Raw genomic sequence first — 13,314 nt, forward strand, 5'->3', positions numbered from 1 at the left:
CACATCCTCCTCCTCCCTCTGCTCCATTTCCGCAGAGCGACGGTTTGAGTTGGGCCGTCCAGAGTCCAGACATGTTGTAGAAGATTAAATCATGTTTTACACTCTTTAGTCAAAGGTCCGTCTGTCTTAACTGGCCGGTTGTGGTTCAGTCAAACAGTTTCCTGGTTCCAACGTCGAAACCTTTTTCAGAGGAGCAGAATCGAACAGCTTCAATCAAACAGCGTAATCATAAACAGGAAAACAACGGTATCATCCATCGAGTTATTGAGGATGCTGCGGAGACAATTTGCCAAATCAGACCCTGGAGATGCTCTGAAATCGAATTATACTTGGGTAGTGAAATGCTCATGCACGAAGGATCAGTGGGAGCTCAGTGGGAGCTTCTGTGTCTGAAACGACTCGGCGTAGCTCTTTTATTACATTCAATAAATGTTTATCCTGGTAGAACTGATGTGTGATTAACATGAATCGCTATTGTCTGTTGAAGAACAACTAAAACAACTAATGATTATTTTAATTATCAATTCATTTGTCAGTCATTTTATCCTTTGATTCCTCCTTCCTTTAAAAAAAAAAGCGAACAAACACTTGATGCAGATACAGATGCATTTTGTCTGTCTTGTTTCTCCAGCTAACAGTACAAAAACCTCTGAAGATGCTGATTTCTCTCCTTTTTCTCCTCTTCTCTGCAGAATATAACCATTTCACTAAACATCTACAGAGGCATCAGGAACCTCCTCAAGTCGTACCACGTCCCAGAGCTCATCAAGGTACAGAGCTTCACCTCCAGACAGATGTAGCAACTTTGAGTTAGATTACTTAAAGGGATAGTTCAACATTTTGGCAAATTGGAGGTAAATTCATGCAAAACCGCGTTGCCTTCAGGGACAGTTTTTCAGCAAGCAGTCTCTGCATTTACCTGGAAAACAACTCCGTCTCATAATGTTCCGTTATTATCTCATAGCGTGGTGAATGTGCAGGTCACAACTTGTCCACGAGAGCGTTTTGGAGTTGGATTGTGATGAGTTTGATGAGGGAAACCAAGAAATCCCATGAGCCTCCGTAGCGTAGCTCTGAGCAGCTCGCGGCTCTGCTCCGCCGTTCTAAAAATAGCTTGCACTGACGATTAAAGGTAACAAACCTACTGCTGTGACTATAGCAATTATGGCAATGGGCCAATTTGCTAAAATGTTGAACTATCCCTTTAAGAAACAGGCCTCATACCTGTACTTTGTGTATTTGTACTTCTCACTGCACTATTCTGCTTACTGCAGATGTTTCCAGATGTTAACTCTATGTTTGTGTGTGTACGTTAGGATGTGATCACCCTGGTGGATCCCAAAGACAGAGCGTCCATCGGCACAGCTGCTCCCCGTCCCACTGTGAGTAGGACAGTGTGATGCAACATAATTGATCTTCACTCCCACTTATAGCATAAATTTATGTCGCTTCAGCTTGAATGAATAATTAATAGAGAACCACAAATCACTTCATTGTTTCAACCGTGAGTAATTAAAATCTTGTGGTGATGAATGTTTATCAGAACAAGGCATAGTACACATGTGGTGTGTGTTTGTGTGTGTGTGTGTGTGTGTGTGTTTGGTCATGAACACGTCTCATGTCGCCGTCCATCAGGGAATTGAGGTGAAGTTGCAGGCGCTTGAGCAGAAGGTGGTGGAGCTGAAAGCGGAGAACAAACCGTTGGGCAGCGTCCTCAAACAGCTCATCCAGGCTCTCTGCGCAGAGGAGGTAGGGTTTGTTTTGGTAACTCCGTCCTCGTCTCCCTCTTGGAAATGACTCACTTTTTTGTCTTTGCGTTTTACTCCTGAGACGACGTGTCCCTTTTTTTGTGTGTGTTTTTTATTGTTTTTTGTTTTTTCTCTCCTCCTATCAGAACCTGCAGCGCGCCCTTGAGCTGAAGCAGCAGAACGAGGATGAGATGACAGTCGGCAGCTACGCCACCCTCATCAACCAGTGCTGTCACCACGACAATGTGGAGGAGGCGCTCAACCTGAAGAGGGAACTGTGAGTGGAGCAGGACACACACACTAACACACACACATACACATATATATATAAAGCAATGCTGTGACCAGTAGTAGGCCATTAAAGTTTAACTTGACTTGTATTAGGGGAGACATTAATGCCCCTCCGTCGTCGACCAGGCGGGAACACAGGAAACTCGGCACCGTCTTCCTCCCTCGTTTCTTTTTCTCGCCACTCACCCTCTGGTTTCAGCATCAAATTGAAGTCCAGCTGTGCCGTAGATGAGCTGCATTACTCTAAGTGGGCCGCATTAATCCAGTCTGTCTCTCTCTCTCTCTCCCTCCTTTGTCCCCGTCTCCAGGAGTCGTAAGGACTCATCAATAGTGCTGGATGCCAGTAAATACATCGCCCTGGTCAAGGCGCTCTCCAAGAACGCCAGAGTGGACGGTAGGTTCCTCATGCTGAATTATCAATTGATCATTGTGTGTGTTGTGGCTTTTCTTCATGGTGTCAAAGCCACGTGAGAGGCATGAAAGGAAGGGTTGACGAGATGTATCTGTTTCAAAAACAAAAGTTTACTTACTAAAATCAATTTACATCCATCACTCCTTCATTCCATAGAAAAACTATGTGCTCCCTATCACCGCTCTCACGTCCAACTGAGGCCGTGATGTAATCTCCCTCAAACTCTACACTATAGATATACAACACATAGATCAAAAATACAAACTATGAAATTAAATCTAAATCTCAGTCTATTTCTACATCTATAAATTATGGCTCCTACAATTAGTTATTGTTTTGTTTTTTGTTTTTTTTATTAAGCATTAAGACTATCAAGTGTCTGATGAGTAAAAACTTTTCAGAGCTGAAGTTGCTTTTCCAAACTGGTCCAAACTCCAAAGATGATATCGTTCCTACTTCAGGAAAATTAATTGATTATCTGAATTATTGTGTGTTTGCGTTGATTAATTAATTGACTAATCCCACTAGTGCGCTTAGTTCCTCACTACTTTTTCTCTGACAGTAAGCCGGATCAAAGGAGATCAGGCCTGAACTTAAAAAGGCCTACAGATGTGTGTGTGTGTTTGTGTGTGTGTCACCAACTCTGTCACAATCTGTCTTCCTCCCTCCCTCCCTCCAAACCGCATTAGCCGGCCATTTCCAGAATGCTACGGTGGGTTTCCTTCAGCCCATCGAAGACCCAATTACCATCAGTTTTGCCGCTCTGCTTTTTGCACACAATGACAGGCAAAATGTTTCCCCTGTCCGTCCTCTCCTCCCCTTCCTCCGCGCTCCCTCTGTCTCCGTCTCTGTCTCTCTATCTGACCCTCTCTCCCCCTGTTCTGTCGCCAAGCGTGTCATTCTCTCACCCCCCTCCACACACACACACACACACACACATGGACACACATTCACGTCAGTTAGAAATGAGAGAGGGGGAAAATTACAGGACTGTGTGTATTTTTCCAGAATTATTGAAATCCGCCTTGATGCTAATGGCAGATCATGTCTACCGAAGTGCTTGAGCATTTCACACACACACACATACACACACAGAGCGACACACAAATTTGCATGTGAATTCAAGCAAAAGGCATTTGGTGGGCTCGGCGGTTGGTGTGTCCATCTGTGTGTGTGTGTGTGTGTGTGTTTCGGGGTGTGTGTATAGGCAGCGCTAACGCATTTGCCATTAGCCAGAGTGTGCATATGGAGGGGACGCTTGTCAGCCACATTAGCACACATGGCTAACCTTGATGTTAGCCTGTCCCCACCCAGACGCTGGTCTGCCCGGCTTCCAGCACACACCAGGCCCAGTTGAAGATCATGTTTCCTGGCATCTCGCTTTATTTCTCGCCCTCTCTAATGGCTCTGTTGTTTTCGCCCCTTGGTTCAAAGAATCCAGTCCCACCTCAACAGCCAACTTTGATTTTACGTCAACTTCCTTCCTTCCACCTTTCCTCTTCTACAGTTCCCTGTAATGACTTAACCGATGACTTTCAAACACAGACTTGCCGCACATCAACATATATAAAAGTACAAGCACAGAACAACAGAGACATTACATCCAGAAGTAAAAACAGTGCCTTTTATTTATTAAGAGGTTCATTGCCCCAGGTTTTTTGAAAAAGGGGTGAAGACCGCACACTGTTGTAGCTCCTCAAATGTTTATTGTAGGATAAAAGATCAACGTTTCGATCACATAGGTCTTCGTCAGAAACTGTGTGATCGAAACATTGATCTTTTAGGCTACAGTAAACATTGTGCAGGTTTCACCCCTTTTTCAAAAAGTCTACTTGTATGTTAGTCCTGCACCTGTAATACTTTGGATGTGCGTGCTCTATATCCCTCTATCATTGTCCCAGGTTCCCCTCAAAATCATAATATGCACCTGTGAGCTGTTGTGAAATGTTGAACCTCATATTATTAAGCTGCATTCACATCTGCATTATTATAGGGAAAAACTGCACCCCCATTCTTCTATACATACATACGTTTATGTAATCCTGTTCAAATGATCCTATTATGAGTCCTTGCTGCCATCCGTATCAAATATAATCAATATAATGATCAAATGTAACTGGTGCTGTGATTAGTTCAGTGGTTATAAACTACCACAGACACAGATAGAGACCCTCGGATAGATCATAACATTTATCAACAACGGTTTTAACATTTTTAACACTTCTGAAGATAGAAATTATATGCAACACGTTTCCTATTGAACGTACATGATAAAGTCATTTTTGTGGATCTTTATAAAGGTTAATTTACAGTAATGTTAGAAGGAGTCGATTCCCCCTGAGACCCAGTGGGTCGTGGGCTTCAAGGGAGCTGAACACCACCTACACCTCTTCCTCCTCCTCCTCCTCCTCCTCCTCCTCCTCTTCCTACCTGTGCTTCTCTCTCCCTCCATGTTTTTAAATACACCTCTCATCTATCAGCAAGCGTCTCTTTGACCTGCCCTTGCCCCCTCTGCCTTCATCTGTCCATCCTCCCACTTTGGTAAATACAACTTGTTCTTGGCTTTAGTTGGTTGTGGAAATGTGTGTGTGTGTGTGTGTGTGTGTGTGTTTGGGAAAGAGACATCACTAGCAGTCAAGTCATGGAACATTAGATAAACCATTGGGCTGTGTGATGTCTGTTTACCTGGCCTGTCTGCCTCCCCATCCATGTGTGTGTCTGTGTGTGTGTGTCTGTGTGTGTGCACTGGCTCGCTTTGCTGGCCGCGATGCTCGGCTGAGCTGATGGATATGCATACTGTCTAAACGGACGGATAAAGGGAGAGCTGGCAGGGGGGGAGGGGAGCGGGGGTTTGGACGGTGGACGGAGGGGATGGTAGCTAGTTGTGGCTCCATTTGGGCAGATCAACTCCAAGCCACTGGTCTCAGTGATTAGTGGGTCTGTCAGACTGATGGAGAGAGGTATGGATAGAAGGGGGGGAGGGAGGGTGGAGACATGGAGAGAGACGGAGAGAGAGAATAAGTTACATCTGAACTGATAAACAGCACAGACGTGACAACAGATCAGCTCATTATGGAGCAGTTATTCACAGCTGATCGGCTTTTTTCTCTTTTGAAACGCTTTGTTGTTGGTGTCTTTTTTCCTGTTTTCACACTATTGACCTGAATGTAAGTAGACATCAATAACAGGGCGACCTCACCGCTCTGGCACCTGTTGAATAAATGACTTTGAATAGAAAATAACAGATCAGGCGTATTTTAAAAGGATTGTTAAGCGTTAAAGCTGAAATACAGAAACATCCTGATCGTAGAGAAGTGGTGAGACTTTCCAAAACCTGCAGCATGAACCAGTTTCCTCTCCTCTCATGTTTGCTGAAGGGAAGTGAAGGTTCGGCCTACAAGAGAAAAGGGCGAGTCGGAGTCTGTGATCTGTTCTGTTTCCATCATTTATTGCCAGTACTGTAACTTTAGGTTTAGTAACTTTTACCTCTGAAGCTTCACCCCTCCCTCCTCCTCCCCACTACAGTCACCTTTACTCCACCTTTCCATCCTGTATTTTCCTCTGTCCCATTAAATCTGTGACAGCTTTTGGTTCCCATTGCCATAACAACTGGCACAGAGAGGTGGAGAGAGGGAGAGACAGACTGAAATTAGGATGCCAAAGCACTCACCAGTGGCCCTGTCCCTCATCCTACAAGTGTGTGCATTTGTTTGTGTATGTGTGTTTCCAGTGGAGGGGTTTTGTTATATTTCCAGGTGTTTGTGTCATTAAACCCACATTGTTCTCTATAACTTTATTTCCTTTGCTGCTTCTGTCTTTTTGCCAGTTTTCACACAACGCACGGTGGAAAGAGTGCCATGGCTTCATGCACATTATTCAAATATATTCTGTGTTTCTGCGTCTCTCCATCTCCTCCTTTCCTCGCGGTCATGCTGTATAGATTAGTATCTGTGGTGGAGAGCGGCTGTATCGCTGTCAACCCATTAGGAGCTGTCTAAATAGACAGTAAACGCATCTTAATTACCTTACTCTGATACACCACATATGCACACACACACACACATACACACACTTTTCACCATTTAGCCCCTAGTGTTGGCCAGATGGGCGCGTGGCCCAGTAAAAAGCCCTCCATTACCGGCTGGACTTGACCAAACCGATCCACCCCTCAGCCCGCTTACCGGGGTCTCACTGGGGCCACTGTGGGCCCTTGTCGCCACATACCTATAATTTAGCCCCCCAAGTGCTTTCCACATGGCCACGGCAAAAAGCCGGCCTCCATTGTAGGGGTCTGGTAATTGTAGTCTCGTTTAGAAAACCGCAAGTAGCAATTAGCGCAGAGTTGGCATTATACGGGGTTGGATTTTCATCCCCGCTGGGCGCAAAATGCTGTTTTAATATGGGTTTGTTTTCCCCACATGGAATTAGCTAAAGGGGCCTTTTATCATATTCACACACCCTACTCTTCTCTCAGCCAAGCTCTGCCCACCTCTCGCTTTCTCTCTCTTCATCTCTCTGAGTTATCTCTCTTTCTCCTTGTCTTTTGTTCTTTCCCTTCATCCTGTCGTCGTTACCTCCGAGTCCCCTCTCGCTATCGCTTTCCCCTGTTTTGATCGAGAGGCTGAAAGTGTTTCACATCTCATCCACCCAAAGCGTCGCACACAGTGTCGGGGTTAGAGGAGCATTCACAGATTTTCTTTCTCTTTGTCTTCTCATCCTCCCTTTTCCTTCGTCACAGAGGCCGTAGACGTCCTGAAGGAGATGAAAGAGAAGGAGGTGGCTCTGAACGACGCGCACGTCACCATGCTCTTCCACCTTCTCAACACCTTAGTGACCAAAGGCGGCGCGGCCGTCATCCAGCAGCTGCAGGACACCATCTTCACCCTCGGCCTGGCCAAGCCCTCGGCCAATCTCTGCTCCCCTCTGATCACCGCCTACCTGGAGAGGTACGACGGCCACGCAGCGCAAACACACAGATTCGTACAATCACGCTTTGGTTTTCAGATGTAAAGGGATAGTTCAACATTTTGGCAAATTGGCCCATTGCCATAATTGCTATAGTCATAGCAGTAGGTTCGTTACCTTTAATTGTTGGTGCAAGCTGTTTTTAGAACGGCGGAGCAGAGCCGCAAGCTGCTCAGAGCTACGCTACGGAGGCTAATGGGATTTCTTGGTTTCCCTTATCAAACTCATCAAATACACAATCCAACAACTCCAAAACGCTCTGGTGGACAAGTTGTGACCTGCACATTCACCACACTATGAGATAATAATGGAACGTTACAAGACAGAGTTGTTTTTTAGAGGTAAATTCATGCAAAACAGCTGATGAGCGTTGCCTTCAGGGGCAGTTTTTCAGCAAGCAGACTCTGTATTTACCTCTAAAACGGCTCCGTTTTGTAACGTTCTGTTATTATCTCATAGCGTGGTGAATGTGCAGGTCACAACTTGTCGACGAGGGCGTTTTGGAGTTTTTGGATTGTGTCTTTGATGAGTTTGAGGAGGGAAACCAAGAAATCCCATGAGCCTCCATAGCGTAGCTCTGAGCAGCTTGCGGCTCTGCTCCGCCGTTCTAAAAATAGCTTGCACCGACAATTACTGTAAAGGTAACGAACCCACTGCTATGACTATAGGGATTATGGCAATGGGCCAATTTGCCAAAATGTTGAACTATTCCTTTAACACTGAAACTTTTATTTTATTTCCATCTTTGTATCATTATTTCTCTCTGTTGCTCCACTGAGCGGCCACAAAGCTCAGTGTTGTTGTCATATTTGTGTCTTCATCATCCAAATCCAGTTGCCAGGTGTGTGTGTATGTATGTGGGTCTCAATGAGTCAGTCATCCCTCCCTGTGATCATAGCCGAGGTGACGTTCTGGGTCAGCGATTCAGACAGAGAGAGGATGTGAAAATTGCTCATTTATGTGTGTGTGTGTGCGCACATGTTGTTAGAGCCAGGTTTTGTTTGTTTGAGGATCCACCAGCTGCAACCTCTCTCATGAGCCCCCACCCCTGATCTCCTGAAACGCCCACCGCTGTACTCCAAGGTGGAAGAGTGTGTGTGTGTGTGTGTGTGTGTGTGTGTGAAAGATAGAGACATTGATGCTTCTTCCCATAATACAAATATGCAAATGACCATTACCAAACACGGGCTAAAAGGTCACTGGTGTTGCCCCACCCCTCGGCTCCATTCAGAGTGTATCTGCCTGTGTTGGTGTGTATTACTCTGTTTTTATGTGTATGTGTGTGTGTGTGTGTTTGATTTGTCAGAGCAGCTTTTAAGTAGATCAGCTCATTAGCATGTTAATTATGTACAGAGCACTAATTGCTGGATTTAACACAGGCACGCAGAGCGCCGTCAGGGGCCGCGCCGCTACACACACATGACCTGCACATGCTTTCATACACACTGTTTACTTGAAGTGTACATGCTGCAGCAGAGGTAAACCTTTGCAAATGAAGCTCATGCACACACACAGACACACACACACACGAGCCTCAGACTATCACACACACTCTGGTGCTCCCCTGCCGCTGTTTGTTTTGCTGTAAGTCTGGTCTCTGGCACAAACAGAGTTTCCAGGTTCACTCGTTAATCACTGCCTCTGTGAGATTAGCAGGCTAATTTACTTCTGGGTCATCAACAGCAGCCAAAACACACACACATATACACACACACATACACACACCAGCTTACCACGGCCATGTTCACAAATCAAGTGCCAGTTGTACTTCCTCCAAATGATACTGCAGTGAACGTACACTAATGAACACAAAGTGAACAAGCTGCTGTTCAACCATCATCTGTGCTGCTGCTGCTGCTGCTGCATCTGTGTGTGTGTAGCTGGCTGCTAAGTTGTTAAACACTTGGAAATAGTCGACAAAGCTGATGTGCAGGTAGAGTGATCTCACTTTCCACCTGAAGACAGCAGCAGACTGTTGTTTGGACTGTTTCAGATGCCTCAAAGAATGGATATCTTTCTTGAAGCTCGTCTCATTTTCACTCTGAACCAACTTTTGATTGAGGAGATTTCTCTCTGCAGGAGTCGGAAAATGAGTGAATGGCTCATCTCAAACGTTGGTTTCAGACACCGAACAGCCTTGAAAATGGTTTAGATGAATAACGAGTAAATAAGCTCCGTCAGAAAGTCTAGTGTGGGAAAACCGCAGCTTCACAGAGAGAAACTAATCACGGTCGTGACACTAATCATCGCTGTTTCTTTTCACTTGCTCTAGTTTTCACTTGCTCTAGTTTTCACTGGCGTCAACAAAATGACATGTAAGGCTGCGATATTCTTCGTTTCATCGCCAAACCCTCGGTGTTAAAAGGCCCTTTTTGGAAATGAATCATTTCATGAATCTCTCTGCTGTGAAGATGATGCAGAAAATGTGTGATGAAATGGCTGAGAGAGAGAGAAAAGCAGCTCCAGCCTCAAGCTCCAGGTCTGGTTCAAGCACGAAGACACTTGACTTATGTGCTCCAGTTGTACGTATCTCCTGTCTCTCTTTTTTTTTTTTCAATCTTTTATCTCCATCCCTGCGTCTCTCCACCTTTTTCATTCCGTCAGTCAGCGGACAAACAGACAGTGGAGAGGAGGAGGGACGGAGGGGAAGTGATAAAAAGAGGACAAAGCAGGCATCACTCTCGCCTGCACCCGTCTCATCGCTGCGTCAGCGCTAATGACTTAATGAACACTTCTCCGGCAGATTAGCCCCTTGACAGCCCATCACACGCACCGCCCCGTTAGTAGCCTTCACGCCCGTCGTCCGCTCGGCATTGTGTGAGCTAACCAGCTACCATGTTAGCTGGCATGGCAGCTAGCTCGGGGTTTCTGCATCCTTATGGAAATGATTAGCGACAGGAAATGCTAATGAGACGAGCTGGCACTGGTGGCAGGACACGTATGATAAGACGGCAACGGTGGCGGTAGAGTAGTGAGAGGAGGAGGGAGGTGGAGAGATGAGTGGAGCAGAGGAAACTGCCTCATTCACTCCCACTCCCACTCCTTGCTCTTGTCTTGTGCGTACATGGAGTTTAAGTGAGTCCAGAAACACACCGAAAAATTGACATTTTCAGCAGCAGATGATGGGAAGCAGCAGCCACAGGTGAAGTGAATCAGAGGATGAGGCAGAGGAAGTGGTTGGTGAACGATGAACAAGAGGAGATGGAGAAAGACATTAGAGGGTAAACTCCGGCCGATCACGGCTCTGTATAGTCGACGATCACTTCCCACAGATACCAAAATAAATCTAACCTATGTTCATCTTCTTCTGGCACAGCATTTGGCCCAAATCTGGACCATACGCATCATCATGATTGTCAGATTGCTGCTTCCACATCTGGACTAGGGATGGGTACCGAAATTCGGTACTTTTTTGATACCGACCGAATTCCCACCAAAGTACCGAGTATCGATTCACATAAAGTCAATCGGTACCACATTTCGGTACCTGAACGCACCTTCGTCGTGTGTCAGCAAGAGAGAGTGCAGTCTGCATGAGCCCGGCACACTCGCGCCCGCCCCCCTTCTCTCTCTCTCTATCCCTCTCTCTCTGAAATGAGAGGCGGAGAAGCGTTTTTTTTTTTAAATTACCACACACACAAAAAGTACCGAAAACAGGTACCGATTGGTACCGGTATCGGTTCCCAGGTACCGAGTATCGATACCGTATCGATTCAAATGCGAAAGGTACCCATCCCTAATCTGGATCATATCTGGCAACCACAATCACACACACAACATCTTGTAGAGATAAGTGTATAACTGTTGAATCTTCTGGAGATGTGGAAGGTTGTGGTCTGACAACACAGACAATATGTTATTCACTGTTCATTTTGTTGCACACAACCTCTTTTAGCTCCTTTTTTTTGTTTTCCAACGTCGCCCATTACCCATTTTTTCCTTCTACCTGATGAAGAAAAAGAAACATCTAGAGCCAAAAATCCTCCTCACAGTTTTGCAGAGAGATAAAGAGGGGGTGGATACTGGATTTGAATTGGTCATGTGACCAGAAACGCCATCCCAAATGAATTCAATGTTGCCGTCTGTCTGTCTGTCTGTCCGCCAGCTAAGACGCATCAACTTCATAAGGTGATAATGTGTCAAATGTTGTGTTGTCAGCTTGTTTGACCGCCCCCTTGAGAAGCAAAAATAATGAGTGTGTGGGTATTGGCGTGAACATTAGTAAGTGCCATTCTTCAGCACATGTAACAGCGGGGCTAGTGGTGTCATGATCACGGCCTCATTTGCGTTTCGACACCCCGTCCTCCCCCACGCGAGGACAGTGGCTTGATAACAGGCCTGCCGATCTCCGACGAACAAAAGAAGGGGATGGAGAGGGAGAGAAAGAAAGGAGAGGAGGAGGAGGGTGGGGAGGGGGGGGGAGTGAGATGAAATGAGCTTCCTTGTCTAATCCTTCAGGTTTCCACCGAGCAAAGCGCTCGTTATTTTTTCAGGGCTTAATTGGCTGGAAAGTGGCTGACATGCAAAGTTGGGGACATTAACAGGGCTGCGCGCCGCAGTAAATGGCAACGCAAAGTGACAGTTAAATTGTACCTAGGGGAAATTATCCATCTTTCGACATCCTTAGCTCTTTTTTTGGGGTGGATCGGCAGGCGGAGAGAGGGGGGGGAGTGGGGTTGAGGGGGGTGTAATTGCAACGCCAGGCCCTTCTTCTTCTTTTTTTTTTTGCCAAGAGTGATGGGGTGTTTTTTTTTTTTTTTTAAATAAAAAAGATGTCTCATTAGGAAGGAGGGATTATAAGTAGATGTGGAGGAGCTTGATGGAGGAATGAATGGGGTGGACAGATAGAAGGGATGAAACAAAAGTGGAGAGGGAGTTTTGAAACATCCACCAACATGACTTGGGCTCCAGGGGGAGAAGCCATGTTCCCCTGTGCACATACTGTACGCCACATTATGGTAATTAAAAAGCAGCGCTCTGGACTTTTTTACCTCGTCCTTGTCCCTTTTATTCTTTTTCTCTTTTTTTTGGGACAAAATTGCATGCCCATGTCGTCCCCGCTCCCTCCTCGGTCTCGTTCTACCTCCACGCTCTTTCTCTCATTTTCAAAAATCTCTTAGTCTCTCTTCTGTGTTGTTCAATCAGACTGTTGTGCGGTTGAACAGCCTCTTGACTGGCGCAGCTGAATAATGTTGTCCCTCTTCATTTCAATTAGCGGACCTCTTTACCTTCCAACCCTAATCACGCCATTCTTCCTCCCTCCATCGCTCTCCTCCTCTGCTCCTGCCTCACAGGAGCCGAACTCAAGGTCAAAACCATTTCCTGTTTTTTTTTCTTTCTTTTTTTTCTGGTTTGTTGGTCTTTACGGGCATATTTCTCTTATCCGCTTTGTCTAATTGATACGAGGAGAAAACACTTCAGAAATTATACATGTTCACTCTCAATCTCTCTCTCTCCCTGTGCATCTCTCTGTCTCTTTCTCACTCACTCACTCTGCCCCCTGCCTCCCCCATGGATGCCCTATCTGCTTTGACCTCTGTGTGATTGACATGGTAATTACCCAATCAACAGATTGATGGCAGCGCTGTCACAATAGAGGGGATTGAAGTGGTCTCTCCCTCTCCCTCCCTCCCTCTTCCCTCTCTCGTCTCTCGTTCTTTTGCTTCCTTTCCCCCGCATCTCTGTCTCTCTACTTCTCTCGTTATCACTCCATCAGGCGCACTCATCCTCTCTCCACACACTCTTTTGTTTGTTCGTCCGCTTGTGAGGGATGGGCTGAGTGAGGTGGTCGGAGGGGATGGAGGGGGGGATGGACTGAGCAAGAAAGGGATGACATGAGATGAAGGGAGTGATCTTCTACTGGTGGTGGTGGTGGGGGTCTAATATTGTTGCCATATT

At 46.0% G+C, this 13,314-nt stretch overlaps 1 protein-coding gene across 2 annotated transcripts in view; it reads left to right on the plus strand.

The window, feature by feature from the left end:
- The window catches only part of lrpprc (leucine-rich pentatricopeptide repeat containing), a 62,991-nt gene that overhangs the window by 18,828 nt on the left and 30,849 nt on the right, over positions 1-13,314 (plus strand). For both annotated transcript variants that reach the window (XM_085799593.1, XM_085799594.1), the window contains exons 18-23: positions 693-770; positions 1,317-1,382; positions 1,636-1,749; positions 1,895-2,025; positions 2,348-2,433; positions 7,190-7,397. In XM_085799593.1, the coding sequence (XP_085655719.1) occupies positions 693-770; positions 1,317-1,382; positions 1,636-1,749; positions 1,895-2,025; positions 2,348-2,433; positions 7,190-7,397 (683 nt within the window). The remainder of the gene's footprint in view (positions 1-692; positions 771-1,316; positions 1,383-1,635; positions 1,750-1,894; positions 2,026-2,347; positions 2,434-7,189; positions 7,398-13,314) is intronic.

Source organism: Trachurus japonicus, chromosome 15 (genome assembly GCF_045865225.1).
Source record: "Trachurus japonicus isolate A0001 chromosome 15, Traja_1.0".
NCBI lineage: Eukaryota > Metazoa > Chordata > Actinopteri > Carangiformes > Carangidae > Trachurus > Trachurus japonicus.